General features: G+C 35.3%; 2 protein-coding genes and 1 pseudogene across 12 annotated transcripts in view; 2 read left to right on the plus strand and 1 right to left on the minus strand.

The window, feature by feature from the left end:
* Positions 1 to 20,161, plus strand: part of LOC126722450 (uncharacterized) — a 94,008-nt pseudogene extending 73,847 nt beyond the window's left edge.
* LOC126722451 (uncharacterized) overlaps positions 1 to 22,984 on the plus strand; it is a 78,754-nt gene that overhangs the window by 44,299 nt on the left and 11,471 nt on the right. Inside the window, exon 9 of one of the 5 annotated variants that reach the window (XM_050425601.1) lies at positions 11,241 to 11,306. The exons of 3 other annotated variants lie outside the window; for them this stretch is intronic. The gene's annotated coding sequence lies outside the window, so the exon portion shown is untranslated. Of the gene's footprint in view, positions 1 to 11,240; positions 11,307 to 21,438; positions 21,530 to 22,984 lie in introns of those variants that run through there. One more of the 5 variants, XR_007653993.1, reaches the window with a different exon arrangement.
* Positions 1 to 22,984, minus strand: part of LOC126722453 (uncharacterized) — a 74,152-nt gene that overhangs the window by 5,117 nt on the left and 46,051 nt on the right. For 2 of the 7 annotated variants that reach the window (XR_007654000.1, XR_007653999.1), the window contains exons 1-2: positions 3,101 to 7,811; positions 2,492 to 2,584 (exon numbers count right to left, since the gene is read on the minus strand). Coding sequence is in view for 1 of the 7 variants with exons in the window: in XM_050425612.1 (XP_050281569.1) it covers positions 958 to 1,180; positions 2,492 to 2,575 (307 nt within the window). In the remaining 6 variants the exon portion in view is untranslated. Of the gene's footprint in view, positions 1 to 705; positions 1,181 to 2,491; positions 2,585 to 3,100; positions 7,812 to 22,984 lie in introns of those variants that run through there. The other 5 variants (XR_007653997.1, XR_007654001.1, XR_007653998.1 and 2 more) reach the window with 5 other exon arrangements.

Here is a 22,984-nt window from a genome sequence, read left to right on the forward strand (position 1 = left end):
AATCCGACCTTGCAAAACAATAGCCTTGACAACAATCACCATTTTTTTTGGATATGTAATTGACAACAATCCCCATGATTGAAATCAGGGATAAAAACCAATATATCAAGCCAATAATACAATGACATGATCATGGAATGTTTGATACTTGAACATATAAAACATCTAGCTATTCCTTTATTTGTAACTAGTTTTTTATTGGTAAGCCACACATGCACCCAATATATATATATATATATATTGTAACTAACTTCAGATATCAACTTATCATTAGAAAAATTTAGTTGAGCATGTGGATTATCAAAACAGGGTTCTCAGTTCCAAGTATGGGTTCAAAATCCAAAACAATCAATCTAATACCTATTAGTCTCAAGCTTGCCATTGCTTCTTAATTGGTCTTATTCTATATATTTACAAGTATCTCTAACAAATTAAAATTTTAAGCCTTCTCTATTGCATTTCTCAAATGAATCCAAAATGTTATTGTTTACTAGGGGAACAAACAATGCAGAGAAATTAAATTAAAAAACTTTAATTTATTTCTCCTGGATGGAGGAATTCAAAATTTAATTTGGTTAGATTACCAGGAGAGTTGGAACAGAGCTATTGTTTGACTTGAGTTAATATTTATAGAAAGAGGCTTACTTACAGTAGTATGCGAGTAATATTTGAGTAACAGAGCACAAATTCTAGAAAGAACACAAATTCTAGAAAGAACAAAAGTTTCATTTCTGATGTATGTTAATTTTGTATTTCTTCAACAACTCAACATACTCAAAAACTTAGTAAGCCTAGGAACTCCTTACTAAATCACCTCATTTGGTATGTGATGAGTGTGTGCATATCTATAACTGCCATATTAAAAAGCAACTGAAACACGTAATTGCAATAAAATAAGATAGGTTTGAGAAAAACTTGTCTCCAAGATGGTATGAGCAGCATGAAATGGAATCCTACCAATAAGATCAGTCCTGGGGAACATCATCCATGTCCGCTCATTAGAGTCATGGTAGCCACATGTGGTACATACCTCCATCAAGGGCCTGGATTCGGGATCCCCAATATCTCTCATTATTGACTCAAAAGGAGATGGAACGCTAGTTTTTGTAGTCTGAGCCCTCTTCCTCAATGCAATAAGTGCCTCCCTATTCCCATTCCTCACTCTATCATTTTCAACTAGCTACATTTTCATCAAAGGAATCAGTAACCCTTCATGTCCTCACAAAGAAAGTAAGATTTATCCATCACACATACACATGCACAAAAAGAAAGAAAGAAAAAAATAAAAAGCTATATTACCTCCTTTAAAGTAAAAAGAAGAAATTTTTTTTTTTTTTTTTTAGGTGTTGAAGACATTGAGTTAATGTTAATGTAAAATGGTCAAGAGGCCTATTATATTGTAAGCCCATGTAGGGCTAACCCTAACTCTTATACATGCCCTACTATGGTTCATTGTAATCAACACTTGAGAATACAGTAAAGATGTAGCTACCATGGCTTTATCCCGTGAATATAGGCTGTTGGCCAAACCACGTAATCCCTTGTGTTTTCTCTTTGTTTTGGTACCACTTTTCTATATTATTTTATTCTCATCTTTAACAATAGATAATAATAATTTATTAAAAAGAGGCTACTTCATGTAAAATGAACACGAAGAGCCTAAAGAATTACAAGAAATGAAAAAATTATCTACAAAAGGCAGTGTATCTAAAAACACAACAATAGAATCCCTTTTCATAAAACCCCATGCCTTGAGACCAACCAGATAAGGAACTAGAAAAAATACAAGCAACTTATTTCCTGTGTGCTTCTCATCCTTGAATGTATGCCTATTGCGTTCTCTCCATATAGTCCACATCAAACTCAAAGGAACCATTTTCCATATGTCTGATGAATGTTTATCACCCATTTTCTCCAACCAAGCAATAAATCAATTACCTTCTCTGCTAAACCCTATGCATCCCAAAAGATCGGAAAACAAAACTCCAGAAGTCATAGCCCACCTTGCAACCAATTTTTCTCTCCAAATCTCATCTATTTCGAAGAGAAATTTTTTGTTTACTTCCAAGGAAGAATTTTGAATTATTTTCTTCTCTAATTCCTTTCCTTTCCCTTCCCCTTTCTTTAGGTAAACATAATTTTAATCAAAGGGGGAAAAAGAAAACCAAACAACAATAACAACAAATTAAAATTTTTTCTTCAAGTAAATAAAAAATAGGTTATTAACTCAACCGAGCCAAACAACTTGTATTGGACTTAGTTGAGCTTTGCAATTTTGTTTCTGAGTTCCCTAATAACAGCAAAAATTTATCAGTTTGTGTTCTTAAGCATTAATGTTTCAATTTTGAGTTCTAAATTACAGTCTTGTCTTAAAATAGTGAATAGAAATTGTCCTCAAGCTTCGAATGTCAAATGTCTTTGTATTTTCCCACACTTTCTTAGCAACATAACAAAATGTTCCAAAACAAAGCAGTGAGTTTAAGAAAAATACCTGATGGTGAGCTAAAAGAAGATGCTCAACTTCAGTTTCAAGCTCCATTAAGCCCTCTTGGAATTGCTTCATAGTCTCATCCATTTTTAAATTCTAAAAAGAGAAACACACACATACAAAGAATAGACAACAAAAAATTAAAAAATAAAAAGAAAAATGAGAAACAAAAAGACATAATTTTTATTAGGGTTTTTTAGTTTTACTCAAAAAAGAAAAAGAAAAAAAATTGCAATTAGATGTAATTAGAACCTTGAATGCCTGATCATCAACCATAATAATTAATACATGCTTTGGTTTGGTGAAGCTAAAACTTGAGCTCAGGGCTTGTCAAAGTATAGAGAGTAAAATAAATAACTTCTTGTATTTTATGTTGCATGGACAGGCCTATTTTGGCCAAGTACCTATGTCCGACACGATACTGGTAAGACACTTCCTAAATCCGTACCTAACGCAAACCAAAAATTTTTTTTATTTATTTTAAAAATCTGGGTATAGCCCGGACATGGTCGTGACACGGTTGCAACACGCCGGTACGTCCCAGACCTGGCAAATCTTAAAAAAAAAAAAAAAAAAGAAAGCAAGATTTTGAAAATTGGACAAACCACTCACCGTTGATCCTGGTTTGAGCGTAATAATCAACTAAAAGCCCTAAAAGACATCTGCTTCTCAGTTCTTCCTTCTCTTGCACCGAAGCCCCTCAGCGCCTCTCTTTGCTTTGTTCTTGCCTTGTCGATGTTGAGCAAGTCACTCCACCGTAGATCGGCGACAAAAGAACCCCCGCCAGCGACCCTTAAGCTCCCTCTCTTTCCCTCCGTCATAGAACGAAGTTTCTCTTGCCTTTAGGTTTCGAGAGGTAATTTGCAAGCTAGCATAATTTTGGGAGAGAATATCATTAGTTAGCAAGGTTTTGAAACTATTTAGGAAACTAGTATCTTGAATCTGTGAAACTCGAGTTCGGTGACAAAATTGAGCCTCAAGGACTCAAGTTCTAGTGTTGAGGTGGAGTAATTCATCCACGTGGAACTCGAGTTTCTCAAACTCGAGTTCTATAGAAGTATCTGAAGAACAAAGATGAAGATGAAGACGATCTGAAGAACCGATCTAGAAAATGCATGAAGATTCGAAGACAATCCAAAGAATCGATCTGGAAAAAGCATGAAGATGAAGACGATTTGAAAAATTAAAGAACCAGATTCGAAGGAAGAAGAAGAACGATCTAAAGAAGATTTGAAGAATCGATCTGGAAAACGCATGAAGATGAAGACAATTTGAAGAACCGAAGAACCAGATCTAAAGGAAGAAGAAGAACGATCTGGAAAACTCGAGATGCTATTTTTCTATATTGTTTTGCAAACATCACCACTAACAAAATTGTTAAAAATTTAAGGCAAAATGGAAAAAAAATTCCAGGTTTCGATTTCTCTCTCTCTTTCAGTCTTTCTTTCTCGGCCAAAATAGGAAATTAACCCTGATTTTCAAATATTATAATTAGTAGGCCACATTTTCAAACTATATTTTTAACTAGCATCTCAAGACTAAGAGACTCGATTTTGGACTATAAATCGAGTTTTTGAGGGTCGGTTTTTATGTTCTGATCGGGTTTGAGTTGGCACTTTTTCCACGTGACGTTCACCTGTAAATCGAGTCTCTAAGACTCAATTTACATCTGCAACATTTATAGTACAAATATTTTCAAGTGTCTGGAGACCCAGACCCAGTTCTTCTCCCACTTTCCTTTCTCAAACTTCCAAAGTCCCAAAAAACCCAAGAACAAAATCAAATCAAACTGACCTAGGCCAGCACGACCTAGGCTGTGCGGCCTGGGTCGACGAGCTCGGACCACGGGCGGCGCTAGGCGAGGTTGTTGCGGATCGATTCGGTTATGTTGCTAAGGAAGTTGCGAAAAGATGGGGTGGCAATTGGTGGTGGTGGTAGTGGCGGTGGTGTTTGAGATTGGGAGAATTGGGGGAGATGTGGTGGAGGACATGGTTGTTAACTTTGTGTTTGTTTGTTGGACTTGAGAATTTGGGAATTGGAAAACAGAGAAAGAGAGAGGAAGAGAAGGTGGGTGTGCTTATAAAACATTATACTTGTTTTTTAAAGGGTGCTTATAAATCGAGTTTTAGAGACTCGATTTCCAGGTGGTCGCCACGTGAAAAAAATGCCACGTCAAATGTGATCAACCAATGAAAATCGAGTCCTTGAGACTTGATTTATAGGCCCTAAATCAAGTCTCTTAGACTCGAGATGCTAGTAAAAAATATAATTTGAAAACAGTGCCTACTAATTATACTGTTTGGCAAACAGGGTTAATTTCCCACCATCTTTCTCAGTTCTTTTCTCTTCTTTTTATGGTTGGGTTTTATCATTTTTGCAATTTTGCCTTAAACTTTTTTTTTTTTTTTTTTTTTTTTTGTTGATAAGTAATAAGTTTTATTGATATCAAAAAGGGTCAAGTACACAAGAAGTGTACAAGGGGTCAACAAATCAAGTACAATTCCTTACACGTTTTCTTTTATTGGTTTTACTACTTTAGCCTTCTACATTTTCTATTATAGGTTTAGTAATTTAACTATTTGTTTTGTTGACATTGTTGTTTAGTAATTGACTATTTCTAATTTTATGGGTTTTTCTATATGGGTTTAGTAAATGACTAATTGTTTTGTTGTTTTGTATTTGCTATTTTATGAGTGATATTGTACTTCTTTGCTGTTCTTAGTTAATTTAAATTCTAAAATAAAAATAAATTATATCTAAAAAAAATTTAAAAAATACCTAAATATAAATATAAATTAATTAAGTAATCGTCATACCCTAGACATGTCATACCCTTGTTTTTAAAAAATTGCTGTACACCGTATCCGTGTCGGTGTCCGTGCAGCCTAGCTTGTATTATCAATGTGTGTAAATTACATCAAAGCACTCTTATATAGCCTAAGAAAATATCACTAACAAACTAACTAATTCGGTAATTCCTAACTAATTAAAAAAATCACATTTGGAAAATATGAAAAATGTGTAGACTAAAGTAGAAGGTACAAAATACAAAGACAAATCCACAATACAAATTCTAATAGGCCCCCTCAAGAGTCAAGATCGAGTGTACACACATGAACCTAGATGAAGAAGAAGAAATCCTGCATAGCAGAGTAAAAGGCTCAATGTGAGCTCCAAGATGCCATGATCAAGTGCAACGGGAAGGTGCCAGTGAGGCGCCACTGATGCAGACAAAAGATGCCAAAAAAGGGCAATGATGGAAACCGGAATGACAGCTGCAAAGACACCAACACTGGCTGGAGAACAATAGACCCAACAAAGTATTGCCGGCAAACACCAACACATCAATGGAGAACAACAAAACCGGAAACAAATCCGTAAGCAACACAGAACTTGCTGCAGAAACCGGAAACAATGCAGAACTTTCTACTAAGATCAGAAATGATGCAGAACTTTCTGCGTAAAGGTGAGCCCCACTGCTCCAAAAATATGATGAGCAACAGGGCTCTAAAATAGACAAGTACCATAGCTCCTAAACAGAGTAGAGTGCCTAGAGTACTAAACATGGATTGACAGAACCTTTCAAATGCAGTGAGGTAGCAAACCATAAGTCTAAAATCTGGCATCAAATTCTTAGAAGACATGCCAATACCAATGGCAACAGAAACCAATGAAACCCAGCTGCAAACGGAGTAAACCACCATAGCAAAAACAAAGTGCAACATCCACATTTGCAGAAAGAGAAGTAGGCGTCCCAACAACCAAGCAACCACCGGCCCCTGTGAACCTCACAACAGATGCAGTAAGTGCAGGAAAATGCACAGCGAAAAGATGAGAATCTCTTTCCAAATCTGTAGCACCATACCAATGTGGAGGGCAGCTTGATGTCACAATCTCATAAAACTGACCACAAGAGCCAAGCCAAAAGAATTGAAGCTCAGAACCATGTTGTGATCAAGACCCGTTATAGATTAGAAATGAGTTAAAAACCAAAGGGGCATGCTTCAAATCTCAGGAAAAACAAACTCACATAATTTTCTCCACACTAGGACCTTCAAGCATCAATAACATGCTGGCCCAAAATCACATATGTTCAGGTCATAGTTTGCTGAGTGGAGAAACAGCACCAAGCATTCTCTTTGGCAATTTATCAAAAGAATGATCTTCAAAATGGCTAACATCCAATCTCCAAGGAAGGTTAAAGAAAAATAAGAGGAAGACGAAGCAAAACCTGTTCTTTGAATAGTCAGAAAACTCACAGACCATAAATCTTCCACAATCAGTCCAACGATTGAAGAACTCCTCCAAGCCCTAGATCGAATATCAACCATTGGTTGAAGATGGAGAATATGATAACGGTCTAGTAGAGACTCGAATGAAGGAGATTCCACAATAAATGTACAAAAAATACAAAGACTATTATACAATACAATTTCTAATAGGGCCTTACCTTGCAATGCCGAGAACAGAGGAGACGAGACCTTTTGCTTTTGTTCCTTCATAGTTCATATCAATGAGCAAGGTAAAGTTTTCTCTCTAATCTTGTGTTTGGTTGCCGCCAAGAAAAGATAGTGATTTCTTTTAGAGAAAACATTGGATCAGGCTGTGGCGTAAAACACTTGTTTTACGCCATCCAATAGCCTTTTGCCACGTCATCCATCACTTAAAAACAGAACGATTTCAAAAAAAAAATAATAATAATCACGCTGATTTCCTTTCCTCTTTCTCTAGACTCTTCCCATCTCTCTCTCTCGCTCTCTCTGTGTGCAAGCCATCCATGGCGTCCGATCTGGAAATTAAGGCCAAGGAAGCCTACATCAACGACCACTTCGAGCTAGCAGCCGAGCTCTACTTCCAGGCCATCGAGCAAAACCCTGAAAGCGCTGAGCTCTTCGCTGAACGCGCCCAAGCTAACATCAAACTCATCTGCTTCACAAGTTTTTTAGCCTTCCTTTCCTACCCTTTTTGAGTTTTTCTCTTTCTTTTCTCTTTTGGGTACTGAAAAAAATTGTGGGTCTTTATTGATTTGTTGACTGTCTCTTTTTTTTTTTTTGGTTGCTGAGAAAACGTGAGGAAAAGAAAATTGAAGATGTAGGTGGGAAATAAGTGAAGAATTTTAAGTCTGCTGTATTAAATTGTTGTGTTTTTTTAGTATTATTATTGTTGTTGTTGTCGGGTTTTACCCCATCCTCTTGAGTAAAACTAGAAAGAGATGGGGTTTTCTTCTTCTTTTTCTTTTTCGTTTTTGTTTTTTCAGTTTCTTGGCAACCAAACATACTTTAGAGTGTTTCGTGGTCATGACAGAGGATACGGCGTGGTGAAGCAGAGGAAAACAGCAAGAGCTTTTTTTTGGGAAATCATTTTGTTTCTCGTTTTCTGTTAGGGATTTAAGTGATTGATTGGTGACGTGGCAAAGGGCTATTGGATGGCATAAAACCAGTGGTTTACGCCAACCTAATGTTTTCTCATAAAGAAGATGTATTCCCAAAGAGTTTAAATTCTGTCCGGATGGGGCGTAAAACCCCAGTTGGGTTTTACGCCCATCAATCATATTACGCCACGTCAGCTGATTGTTATCACACATAATCTTGCCTCTAAAAATTTATATACCAAAATTGTATCTTCCTCAAAAGTCAGAACCAACCAAACCTCCAAGCCAGCTAAGACACAGCCCCTGCCGTCGGAGATGCTGCCCAAAATCCTCTAGAGAAGTTGCTACTGACCTAAGTTTCTTTTTTCTCGATTTATTTTTTCTTTTTCCCAATTTTCATTATCCAAGGTACAATCTTTTTAACAGGGACGACCTTAGACATTTTTGGCCTAAGGCGAGAACTAAAAATGAGGCATTTTTTATACTTATATATTAATTAAATTAATTTTTATTTAATATTTTTATATTATATTTTTTATCATTATTTTCATTTTCTTCTAAATTATTTTGAAGTTCATTATCAAGATTTGTTGTATTGCAAAATTGAACATCATTTTCTTCTAAATTATTTTGGTGAATTTCTTGCTCATTTGTGATATTGAGACTCAATTAATTTTTCTTCTTTTTTTCTTTTTTTAAGTTTTTCATATCTAGATGCATATTTTCTAGTAGACATTTCTAATCAAACAATATATTTATAAAGACTAAAATAAAAAATAACTTTCAAGTGTAGAGCAAATGAGAAATAGAACCTGATTTATATAAAAAGTATTGTTATAGTTTTACTGAATAATAACAAATTTTTAGCAATCTAAACCTGCATAAATTAAAAAAAAAAAAATTATGCATAAGCATAACAAAAATTTAAGCACAGCCATAACACTGACACAAGACTTATTAATAAGACCCACCCACACCCAAAAAAAAAAAACACAAAACAAATCCTATCTATAACCAAAAAAAAACTTGAAGGCCCAAACTTAATGCCCAGTCCAGGGAGGGTCCAGGCAGCCATAATGATAAACTGATAAGTGATAAACAAAGTTACAAAAGCAGCCAGGGAGGGCCCAAATAAACAAAGTTATCTTAAGTTCTTAACAAATAAAAGGGAGTGCCCTGTGCCCAAATATTTATAATTTTATTTATACCTGATTCCTGAACCTCAGAACCTGATACGGTGAGGTGAGTAGTTGAGACTTGAGAGAGGCGGAGAGCAGAGAATCAGAGAGAGGCTGAGGCGGTCCAGCCTGAACAGTGGAGACTGGAGACTAGAGAGAGGCGGAGAGCAGAGACTAGAGAGAAAGGTAAAATTTTTAGGGTTTTGAGTGGATTTATTTGTTTTGATTTGATTTGTGATTGTTTTGTGATTAATCTCTTAGACCGGATTTGTAGTTTATCTGGTTGATTTTTTATTTGTTTTTTGGTCAATGATTTTGTTTAGAACCAATGTTTAATAATAGGATTTACCAAAATTTTTGTTTTTTTGGTTAAAAGGATGTGCCAGATTATTTTTGTAATTCATTTGAAACCAAATTTTTGTTCTTTTCTAAAATCTTGGGGCCCCCTTCCACTTGGGGGCCTTAGGCAATTGCCTAACTCGCCTAAGGGAAGGGCCGGCCCTGCTTTTAAAGATATATATCCCATCTGGGTTATGTGCAAGTTTGTGGGTTTGGCTCAAGATTTGCATATGGGATAAAGGTGTGGATTTTGGTGGGGGAAGACAAGGATTTGGTGTCTCCGCTGTTTGTAGGTGATTAAATTTTGAAGATTTTGCTTTTGCATATGTGTTTTGGAACCTGGGTTCTTGGTCTATTGTGGTTGTGGCCTTGGGGGTTTTGTTTTTGTTTTTAAGGTTTGGTAAAATAAAATTTAGAAGGAGGAAGAGAGATGACCAAATCATTGACCTGGTCATGGTGTCTTTGTACATAGCAGGTCATTAACTATCTCTGGAGTTGTTCCAACCCAGCTTCTCAAATCTCCAGTCCTCTTGGCTAGTGTCTTTGTTCATGGTCTCTTTTGGTGCTTGTGTCCTGCTCTTCCTCTGTTCTTTCCTCTTGCTTTGTTTTTGGCTCTAACGTTTCTTTCCTTTATGAATGAATATTCATTTTCAAAAAAAAAAAAAAAAATCACTGTTGGTTGTGACTTCTTCAGCTTCCTTGTGCCTCCGATGACATCACCGTTGCTAATATCAACACAGAAAGTTCATTGTTTTGTTGTTTTTTTTTTTTTTTTTTAATGAGATTTTTAATTAGGTGTTGACGTGGCGTTATATTATTGGTGGCGTAAAGCCCTTGGTTTACGCCACATCCGGACAGAATTTAAACTCATTGCGAAACGGCTTAACCTGTGAGTTTCTTCATCCGTAAAAAAAAAAAAAAAAAAAAAAGAGAGAAATTTCGTCTCCCGTTCTGTTTGCCTTCTCCTCTAGAACCAGGATGGTCAGATGTAGACCGCCGCTTAGATGCAAGAGACCGTTACCGAGGCCCACTAAGCTGCCAAGACCAGTGGTGGAAAATGCCCCCTTCGTGCTCCCTATCAACATTCGCTGCAACGCCTGCTCCCAATATATTTACCAGGGCACTAATCTCTTTGTCCGCAAGGAGGAGGTTCTTGATGAGGTCTAAAGTCTTTTCTTCCTGCAAGATTTGAATATCCTATGTTTAGTGAACTGAATTTTTAATGGTTGGTTTCTCATTGTAGAGGTATCTGGACTTTGAATGCTGCCTGATATGCCTCAAATGTACAAATTGCTCTGCTAAGATTTGGATTAGGTCAGACCCAGTAAACAGAGACTATTTTGTTAAGTCTGGCGCTACCAAAAAGCGTCAGGTAAAAATTTAGATTCCCTCCCTAATCTTGACATCACAATGGATTTGATTTCGTCAGTAAATTAAAATTATTCCTTTTACCAGGCTGCAGTGTCGAAAAAACTGAATTACCAGGTTGCAGTGTCCAAAAAACGGAAAAGGGAAGCTGAAGAGGGTGGAGATGCACTGAAATCTTTAGAGAACACAACATTGGGTTCTAAAATAGAGATTGCTGCGCTGGATGAGATGAAATCCATGGAGGTACTTGCTTTAGTAATATAATTTAATTTTAATTATTTGGGTACAGATGGCATCTTAAGGGCTCAAACAGCCTCTGTAATTTGTCTTTTACACATGTTGCCTGAGATCATCATCACTGTATGCGTGTCACATTTTACCTTAATGGGTAATTATGTATAAAGTAACACTTTAATGTGAACTAAAGTCGTATAATTTTGATACTAATGACACCCCCCCCCCCCCCCCCCCGGCGTTTTTTTCTTCTGTTTTGCAGTCCCAACATGCAACTGTGAGTGCAAATTCTACTCCTGAGGAGTGACCAGCCAAAATTGCCAAGAAGGTATGATTGATGTGCTATGTGTATCTAGTTTATAATTTCATTTTAACTGCACACATTTTGTGTTGAGTTTCTTTCTTAAGATGCAGTACACCTTGCATTTTTCTCTCCTCTCCATCTTCTCCCTGTTTCAGGCAGATTATTTTTTGTGGTTGCAGAGGAAAACACTTGAGCCCCCAGTCTTTTCTTTCCCCCATTTCAACCGAACCAAACAAAGTGCAAGGTTTTAGAACTGCTGGCTACAATGCTTCTTTTTTAAGACGTAAATAAATAACATTAAAGAACCATAAAAGTGAGAGGTTCAAGCTTTTTAAGGTCGGACCAGGGTTCAACCAAGGTCAAATCTTGACAAAATAAAATATATTAGTTCAATTATATATAATAAATATAATAGTTTGTAACATAAAGACCCAAGAAGCTGACTTGCGTTAATGGTTAGCATGTCAAACACAAGTTCTTGCATGGGGGGCTTGGGTTTGAGTCCCTGCACGTGCCTCTAATTTAAATTTTTCCAAAAACACAACTTCCCTGAACTTCTTGCCAAAAAACCAGCTGGTCCGGTCTGGGCCAGTCTGATTATGAAAACTATGTGCAAGAGGCTATTTGGGTGGTTTTAGCCGTAGGTACCTTGATACTAGGACTTTTGTTTGAACTGTCAGATTATAGGAACTTGTTGACTCCCCAATGTGAAAGTCTATAAGACAAGTTTGACAATTTTTTGTTCTCCAATCCTATTTTATCTATTTGTTCATATGAGTCCTAGTGCTGAAATGACCATGCTGATTGTTTTGGGTGAAAAACCTGATGCTCACACTGCAGTTCTACATCCTCAATTTGAGTTTAGAATGCTACTATACTTCCAAGTATATATAGCATTATTAAATAATGTGCAGAAAATATATGTTCCTATCTAGCATTATATGTCCAAGGTTTGCATGAAGATACAATAACTTCAGTTTATGTTTCCAGATATGCATTGTACTCTGGTTTATCAGTTTGTGTTCTGTTATATCTCACCTGCAGATTATTTTATTTATTTATTTTTGGGTGTTACATCGTAATACATTCTTTATATTCTGGGGGGAGGAGTTTGGGGTGTTGGGTTGGTGCTGTTTTCTTATTCTAGGTTTGTTCAAGAAATTTATTTTTGCTTATTGTGGGCTTAGGTTGTTGGTGATGGTCATTCATGTGGGTTGCTAACACAATGATTAAAAAAAAATTGCGCTTTTAAAAATATATGACGGGAGATAAGTTGTTGGGTACTTGGTGTATTGTCATTTCGGAATTTAGTGTTGTGAATTTATGCAAATGTTGTTTCAGGCACATGAGTATGTAGTATTACCTCATATACTCCATTATTTTGATTTTGTTATGCAGACGGATAACAAAAAAATTCTAGCAGTTCCTGCTGAAGTTGTTTCTGTTCTTGCTGTGGGGTTGCGTAGAAAGCTTTGGTTGGAAAGTTTTTTCAACAGAGATGGTCACTAGATAAGGTTTATGTAATCTTTTTTTCTTTTTTTGTTTGGTTTTTTTTTTTTTTTTTCATACTTATTTTATTTATTGAAGTTTTATTACTAAATAAAAAATAAAATAAAAAAGTATTATGGATATGTACTATGGAATGATGTAGTGTTCTGGATGTTTTTGTATTAAAACCTGGAAGGTAGTAGTATTATGGTTGTGTTATGGAACAATGTCAAGTATTTTGTATTACGAATGGTTAGGTGTTAGGTGTTATGTGTTACGAATGGTTATATGTTTAATCATGATAATGTAATACGTGGAAGTATATGAGTGTTTTTCTCTGTTTGGTTATGAATGCTAATGTAACGTACTTTGAGATTATTTTTTGGGTTTTGTTTTATTGATTTGAGTATTTTTCAAACTAGTAGCTAACCCGTAAAATAAAAATTATGTATATTTATCTAATTGATGGTGAAAATTCAGACTTAAATGTTTCAATGCTCAAACCATAAGTTCTATAGTTCCTCATAATTCCAAAACAGTCAAAGAAAAGAAAAGGCAAGCATTCATCACAAAATAACAAATAGACAACTCAAATTTAGGTTAAATTACGCCAACCCTTTTACATATTACTAAATGACTCTCTCATACATTTTAGGAAATGACACTTCTCATGAGATTTGAATAAATGTAATCATTCATTTTTTACAAATGGAATATTTTATTAAAGACAATTCTTATTAATTTTTACATACCTATGGGCTTTTAGGTTCAGTCTTTCTACATTGTGGCTTTATTGTTGTTTTTGTTTACCGTAGATGATCGCTTTTATCATACAAGTACAACAACAACAAAGCCTTAGTTCCAAATTTTTTTGAGTTAGCTATGAATCTTCAATAGATTAGTTAAGGTCAGTTATATGTACACTTTTTCTCCATTTTATTCTATCAGAAATTATAGTAATTATATTCTCTATTACTTCCTTTTTTTTTTTTTTTTTTTGAGAAGGAAGAGTGCAATTTTATTAAAATCGAATATACTTTATGTTCATGATGATGAACACTAAGTGTCAAAAAAGTATAGAAGTCTCAAAAGGAAAATCTAAGAGAAACTAGAAACTTTAAAATAGAAACACATTTTGTGAAACCTAAAATCCGGGACCAATCAAACAAAGTTTTAATTGATCCAAGGAGCCCTCCATATCTTCAAAAGTAAGTCTATTCCGCTAATTCCAAACAACCAAGCCACATCAAACAAGCCGGCATCATGTTCCAAATATCTGAGCCATGTTTGCCAAACCAACATGTTCTTTTTAACTACTTCTACTAACGTTATTTTTGGTCTTCCTCTACCTTTTTCTACTCCCTCAACTTGAATCAACTTCTTCTTTCTTACCGGTGCATTAATCATTCGAATATATTTCCTACATCTGATTAATATGACAAACATGTCAAAACATGGAAATATAGTCACAATAAATATTTTGAGGATAAACTTTATAGTTAAACATGAAGAGTTATTATACAATTCACACAATCTACAGTATCATAATCTCCCCCACTTAAATCCTTGATTTCTATATTTGGACTTGGGTTTTGTTGCAGTGCCCTAAAGCCACATGACGTTACTAGTTTCACTTTAATACCATTTGTCATTATCATAGAAAAGCACTAGCTACATCTCCTTTATACCATAAAAGGACCAGTCACAATTAGTTCTTCTCATAATTGTTTATATATTCAGATAAACCAATTAAAACCCGATGTGGGATTCAACACACGCCCATACAATGCAATGTAATAAAATCCACACAATCTGGGGTATCATAGCTAGAGTATGTAACTTAAGTAAATACAATTTTTATTGAGTTAATAAACGTAGAAGAATAACTTAAGTACACTGGCTGTATGCCAAAGCATTCTCCTAGCATTGCATCAGACATAATTTGTTCAATAGGAGAGGTCCCTCAAAAGTACATGTATCCCTTTTGTCATATAGTTCATCCGGGGGTGTGTATTAGCTTTTAACTATCAAGTGATTGGCGTCACCCTGCTTCTATCCTCGTTTACTTTTTATCTTAAAATTAATTTCTTGTACGGTTTTATGTGTGCATTGCATATGTGCAGCATGGATTTTCTAGTATTTTCTTATGTTGATGTTCGAGCTTTAAACCCTGGCTATTTAATTCAGCTAGCTCTTGTTTGATCACAGAGCTTTCTTAGCAATTCTCCATGTCTACAATCGTTGTTGTAGTTTTCATGGTTTCACATTTTGTGGTTTTACTAATTCATCATCATATCATGATCAGGGATGGCTGTATGTCTTGTGCAGGAAGTTATCAACAATGCATTTGTAGATTTGAATCTCATTACTAATGAGAGTGTTGGAGCATCTGCTAGTACAAACCTGAAGGCCTCTTCTGAAGCATTGCTGCAGCCATGCCATAGAAAAAGGAAACATGGTACTTCAACTGGATATCCTGAGGAACAGCATGACCATAGTGGTTTGCCAGTTGCAGCCCCTAAGATCCATGCAATATCTCCAATTGCTGTGAAGATAGCTGCACTTGAGGCATTAGAAGCACTTCTCACCGTGGTATGTGTTTTGTGTGCATGAAGAATGTAGTATCCGGGTAACTAAATAAATTAGAATTAAGATATCCTCAGACATCCTAACAATCAATAGTTACAGCTGGCAGGTTTTTCCATTTAATCATTTTGTGTTATTGTTCTTGCATATGTTGTCACCCTGCTGAAGCCGTATCAAGTAGGCTGCTAGTGGAAAAGTTTCAATTGTCCTATTTGGATTTTTTTTTTTTTTTTTAGATTTCCAAAATTTCCTTGCTGATGTCACTATTTATTTTTCTGAAGCTGGTGGTTTGTAAATCTTTTAGGATTTAGAAAACTACATGGAGATCTCAACCACCATATTACGTAGGCATTCCCTCATTGGCTTTCAAACATGTATTTATGCATATTCTGGTAGATGTAAACGTGAGTACCTATGCTAATTCATGTCAATTCCTGGATATAGGGCTGACTGACACTGTAGAAAGAATGATTATTATTATTATTTTTTAATAATATTTAGAGGTAGAATCTTTACTTACACCTCCAGAAGTTCATTTTATCCAGTGCCTGAGGCTGATCATTGAAAATGCTGTCCTATTAACTTATTTACAAGGGACGGAGAGAATGACCCAACAACTGATGACTCCCTAGATATCTTGTTAAATACTAAAATTATTACGGTGTCTTGGTTCTTGTAGCTTGCTTTAACGCTTTAGCAGGTGAAAATGCATTTGGAAAATGTCAAATAAGTCTTCAAAACTGATAGTTCATTTTTTTTTTGATAAGTAAGAAAGATATATATTAAAAGCTACCTCATGAAAACACAAGGCAGAACAGAGAATACAGAGAAGGAAACAAACAAAAAGAGAGGAGAAAAAGAAAAGAAAAAAAAAACAAACGGAGACAACAAAAAGCAAATTAATTACAAAGAAGAGAACTAAGGAACATAGGGATAGAATCACTAGAGGTGAGTCCCCAAGCCCTATACCAATCAAAGAGAGAACCACTAAAGTAAGCGAGCAACTGGTCATCAGACTTGTCCCTATCCTCGAAAGTACGACAATTATGCTCCCTCCAAATACACCACATTAGGCACAACGGAACTAGATTCCAAACGCCAGAAGAGTGCTTTCCAAACCAATTCCACCAACCTAAAAGCATATCTGCAACCGATCTTGGCAAAACCCAAGAAATCCCAAAGGATCTAAAAACCATGCTCCACAACAGATAAGCTTTGTCACAATGGAGAAGCAAATGATTCACCGACTCCCCATTACAACGGCACAAAATGCACCAATCTACAAAATCGAATCCTCTATACCGCAAAATATCCCCTGTAAGAATCTTCTCCCAAGCCGCAGTCCAAACAAAGGAGACGTGAGTAGGAGCCTTAGCCTTCCAAATACCTTTCCAAGGAAAGGTAATAGGCAGGGAGCTTCAGAGCTTATTGTAGAACGAGCAGATGTCAAAAACCCCTTTCTTCGTCAATTTCCAAACCATGCGGTCTCCTTGCTCAGATTGAGGTAAGTTAGAACCCATGGTTTGAAGGAAATCATCCACCACATGAGTCTTGCATGTACATTCACCATGTGTTGTACTATTAACCATATTGACTCACATGGGTCTCTTCTATAAAGTTCCAGTCCAAGACATTCCTCTTGCCCAAATAGGTTGTTCTATTTCATATTTTAAATTTGATCGAGGTTCTAGTAACTGGGAAAGCTTCAATCAGTACATCAGTCTGCACTTTAACATTACACCTTTTAGCAATTACATTGAAGCTAATTGTAATCCTGCTAATAATCTCTGGCAGCTAGAAATTTAAACTTATATTTCTTATCAAAAATATTTTTTTTCCTCCCTTAAGTTCACACAAAGCTTGTTTTGTGTCCCTGAACTATTGAAAATGTACACTAAAGTAGCTTTTTTCAATAGTTTAGGGATAGAAAAAGATCATTTTAATGTTTTAAGGACAGAAAGTGTAACGTTTTCAATAGTTTAGGGACATCAAAAAGGAAAACAAGACATTTAAATTGGGACAGGAGTATTACTTATGAAAGAAAAAAGTACTAATATTAGCAGTCATTGCCATTATTGCATTGCTAGTATGCCTTCAGTTTTTTTTTGCTGGATTGCATGGTGCACCTGGTCTAAATTATTTCCCTCTATACTCTAATATAAGAAATTTGCATTCTCGCGAGGTCATCTGTGTTCTTAATCTACATATGAAGAAAATTTTTAAATCCTTAGATGAGCAACTTGCTGTTAGTAATTCTTGATTTTCACCTGGAATGAATACTATTTTGTGCTAAATGTTTTGTAATTTTTCCCAGGGTGGTGCTTTGAGATCTGAATCTTGACGATCAGATGTTGATGTGCTTTTGATAAAAACAGCAACAAATTCTTTGAAATGGGGATGGGCCAGCGAGGAGAAGAACATTTTCCAGCAGACTGAACCTACTGGAATATGGGTAGATTCTCAGCTTGCAGCATTGCGTGCACTTTTGTCATCTCTTCTTTCCTCAGTTCGTGTCCGCCCCCCATATTTAAGCCAGGGTCTTGAATTTTTTCGTAGAGGTAAGTCTCTTCAGCAATGGGCATTGTCCTTTTCCTCATCATTGATATCATCAGGTTAATAATAATAGCAGCAGTATGTATTGACATTTGCAGACAAACGTGTGAGTTGATAATACTTGCAATGTTTTGAATTGACAATCAGAGAACATGTTTACATGACAATTAGCTCAACCATGCTTTCCTCAACAAGGATATTTGACAATTGTGAATAATAGTAAAGATGACTGAGCGAATGAATTCTAGCTTAAATGGCATCTCTTTCCATTTTAAAAACAAGGTGGAGGAGCTTGTGTGTTCAAAACTTGCCAGGTGCATACACATTATTTCCCAATCAAAAAAAAAAAGAAAAAAGGGAGAACATAAAGATGACTGTATTGAAGTAGTGGGAAAGACATTTTTATAAATTAGTGCATTAAAGGAAAAGCCTAGATGTCCGCATAGATAATTTAAAAAAGGAGGATTTATATAAATGCTTAGTCTTGTGCTATGGAGACATTTGCAGGGGGAGCAAAGTGGGTTCTTAATTTCCAATAGAGGGGCATTATGCCTGCCTTCCAGCAAAATGCAGAAAACTTGTTACAACAATTAAAGAGTGTGAGAGATAAAAGTCAGGGAAAAGTACTTAATGTCTATTTACATATGGGCTCTCATGTTTTTAAAAATAACAACAATAAAGTCTTAGTCCAAAATTTCGTAATTCATTGAGCTAATTATGTCTTCCAGGTTCCCTTCCTTTATCTTCTTCTAGGCATAATCAGTGACCAAGTTTATCAAACCTTAAATTCTTCACCCTCCTAAGAAAAATATGTATCCTATAGGCTGTAACAGGAATTGTCTCATGGTAAGTCTACTGTAAATTTACAATTGTCCTGATCAAAGTAAAATTTTCTGCTAAAAAATCCGTTAAGTTTTAGAGATGTGACAGGATTCAGAGCTTATCTATCTCAGAAATGGTATGTCAATATTAAGCCGGACACAGCCTCCTACAAAATTGTCTGTGGTATTTATAAAATAATGCAGTGAAAGATTTTGGTAGTATATATATTTACTACTGGATCTATATGGAGCAGAGTGGTAAAAGGAGATGCAGAACCAAGCCTGAACTCTCTCTCATACACAAAGAAAAAAAAGAAGAAAAAAACTTAATCCTTATCAAACTTTAATTCCTCTTAATGGCTAGGGAGAAAGCATAATTTGACATGGCACTTTTATTACGAGTAAAATAGCTTTAGCTTAGTGATGATGTGTGCATTTGAAGTAATGTGGGCTGCTTTGGTCCTTTCAATGTGCTATGTAATATGTTTCATCTAGTTCTTTTCACTAATTTCTTTAACCACATGAAAATGGATTGCAGGCAAGCAAGAAACTGGAACAAAACTTGCTGAATTCTGCGCTCATGCTCTTTTAGCCTTGGAGGTGCTTATACATCCCAAAGCCCTTCCACTTACCGATTTCTCCCCAACTAGTTGCTACTCTGAACAAGTTAAATATTTTGGAAGTATGTATTCTGGTGGTTTGAACCATGGTGGACCATTTACAAGTGGCATACAGGGGATAAGGGACAATATTTCAGACTCGGATCATGATGACCTGTATGAAAGCTGGCTGAAGAATGGCAAAGAAACTGCGGATATAATGTATACTGAAGAGCCTATGTTTGGAGGTGAGGAAAACCTTAATGTGGAGGGTTCATCTGGTACAAAAGTGCCAGAGGAAAAGGGGCTGGAGCCAGTTGCAACTAATGTAAATGTGAGGATGGAAGGCAATGAGAATGAGATTATGGTTGAGACTGACCGATCTCATGAATCCGTAGCACAAGTTCAGGAACCCGTTTCTTCCAGAGGCGCCACAGTTCCTGAGTCAATTGGTGCTTCTTTGGGCACAGAGAGTGCATCAGATCATGCAGATAATGTATTTACATCAGGCCAGGATGTCTTGGTAGCTAAAGGCGATGGATTTGTGAATACTAATGCTGCAATAGCAGTTTCTGAGAAAATTACTGGAGATGGGTTAGATTTTGATGGTCCTGAAATTCTTTGGGAGAATTCAGAGTCTGACGTTGAATAAGCTGGGGCTTTTGTGGATTTATTTTTGGAATATGAAAAGGGATGAGTAAAAGATTAGTGTATTTGTATTCAGCAGAAGTTACAAGAACCTAGATACTAGATTGTAGCTAATTAGCCTCAGCTCAAATGTCATTCCCTTCTCTTGTAAGACTAAAGTGAAAGAGGGCTTTGTGGGTTCAAAGACTCACTGAGTATGCCAATAGTTTATCCCAAAAAAAAAAAAAAAATCCTAAATTGTCATTTTATGCAATTCATTAGTCTATATAATTCAGGTTAGAAAAAAACACATTTTTAACATTTATATAATTTAATTACTTTACAACCAAAAGCAAGTTCCATGTAATTTATTCTATATTTTTAAGAATTATTTATTTATTTATTGTTTCTGGTCTATCTAATATCTAATAAATTCCTCACTCAAAGGTAGCACTCGGCACATGGTATGTCCTGAATCATTTGTAATAGCAAGGAAGTTCGTTTTCTATTATTTTTGCTATTCAATTCATACTTAATAATATCTGCCATAAATGGATAATTATTAAATCTACGTCCCTACATTACATTCAAAGATTAAGTTACCGAGTGTGAAGGTGTTAAACACCTATTTTTCCTGGTCCTAACATAATACATTCAAAGATTATGGATAAAATACAATTAATTAAAACGCACAAATAAATTTAAAAAATGAAGGGAAATTAATGTAGTTCACATTATCATCCATCACAACAATAAAATTGACATGAACATTAAGAGAAATCTACTAAAATCCATTATGCTACATTATTTTTTTAAAAAAAATTGAGAGAGAGAGAGAGAGAGAGAGATGTGTAAGAAAAACATTATTATTTTAATAAACAGCAATTTTAACCATTATTCCTTAGACAAGAAACACCCCTAGTGGTGACTTAAATGAACAAAAATAAAATTAAAGGTCTTAAATGAATTTTAGTCAAATATAAAAGGTGCAATTTGCATTTTTGGCAAAAGAAATAAATGAAATATTGACGTGTTTAAGTTTTAATGGCCAAATCAGCACTTAGATGGATAAAAAAATAAAATAATAAAAAAAACGCATCGGCTAAACCTGACTTGACCTGCTAAACCTGTAACCGGTATAGCACTAACATTAAATAAACGGTCAATATCAAAACACTTAAAATCTACGGTTAAGATCTAAGGTGGGTACCGTATCCACTAAAAAAACTAAGGGTAGCGTATATAAATGAGAAGATGTATTGCCAAACAGCACCATCAGCCTTACCCTAGTGAGTTTCTTCATTCGGAAAAATGTATATATATATATATATATATATTTCGTCTCCTGTTTCAGTTTGCCTTCTCCTCTAGAACCAGGATGATCCGCAGATGTAGACCACCGCTTGTATCTCAAAGATACCAGAATCCGTTTCCGAGGCCCACTAGGCTGGTAAGACCAGTGGAGGAAAATTTCCCCTTCATGCTCCCTATCAACATTCGCTGCAACTCCTGCTCCCAATATATTTACCAGGGCACCCATCTCTTTGTCCGCAAGGAGGAGGTTCTTGATGAGGTCTAAACTCTAATCTTTCTTGCTCTATGATTGTCTTCCCCCCCTCTCCCCTCTTTTCATAGATACAATACACACAGTGATCGAAAAGTTGTTAGAACTAGAAGTTCTGGGTGGGTTTTGAAAATATACTATAGGCCATAAGGTGAGATTGCTTAGTGGTTGCAAGGTCCTCAATAGCGTGATTTGGCCTTAGGATCGCTAGTTGTGGGCAATTTTTGTCTTCTATGTGGAGGTTATCAAAACTCAAGACCCACGGCGAAAATAGGATGGTCTGTGCACGCTTCTAAAACTAGGTTTTTTTTTTAGAAACAAACACACCAAACTGATTAGATTAGAGAACAAACCCAAACTGATTTTTCTCTTTTTTTTTTCTTTTTTTTTTGTGGTTTTTATACCTAACCTGCTAAACCTGTAACCGATATAGCACTAATATTAAATAAACGATCAATATCAAAAGACTTAAAATCTATGGTTAAGATCTAAGGTGGGTACCGTACCCACTAAATGAGGGTAGCGTATATAAATGAGAAGATGAATTGACATATTATTTTATATGCCATATTTTTTAACAAAAACTATTATTTTATATGAATATTTGGTGAATTTCATGTGAGAAAGATGCATTAACCTAATCTACATGTCGTGTGAATAATGCTTAAAAATGAAAATCAAATTTAAAATTTTGTTTTTCTCATTATGTTATATTTTGAAAATAAAATTACTCCATGCTAGAATTTTAAACATTATGTATGTGAAACATTTTTTTTAATAATAAATATGCATGAGAAAATGAAATTATTCACATAAAATAACATATCATAAAATTATTCGCATAAAGAAATTCATAGAATTATGCTCTATATAATTGCATTGTAGTGGTTATGTTTTCTACCTTTTAGTAAATAAAAAATAAAAAGCAATACTATTGTAGTTTTCCATAGCCTAGACTACCATTTCATAAACATTATTATTCTAAATCCTTTATCTAGTTCGTGACGTACCATGTTCTGCATATTGATTGAAAATGTTATCATACGTGATGCAAAGGTGCAAATCACCATGCAAAGAATGAGTTGACAAATCTATACCACTAAAATTGCACTACAACTATCACATGGTTTATCAATTAGAAAAAAAATCTTCAATGTATAATACAATTAAAACAAATGCAATGCATTTTATTTTTGACAAACATAACAAATGATGACAAACTCTAAATTAACCAATATAATGCAAAGTAAAAAGTAGAAGAAGGAATTAAACTCACTAAAACGATTACTTGCATGCACGGCTCCTTGAATAAGTGTTGGTGGTGAGTGCTCCTTTGTTGATCAGCATCATAATTTGATGCTGTAATGGACAACTATATATTCTCCACTCAAATGGTTAACTCATCATCAACTCTCCTTATGACTTCTATGGAGCAGTGTGTCGTGGTTGTGGTGTTTTGTCTCT

Source organism: Quercus robur, chromosome 4, assembly GCF_932294415.1.
Source record: "Quercus robur chromosome 4, dhQueRobu3.1, whole genome shotgun sequence".
Taxonomy (NCBI): domain Eukaryota; kingdom Viridiplantae; phylum Streptophyta; class Magnoliopsida; order Fagales; family Fagaceae; genus Quercus; species Quercus robur.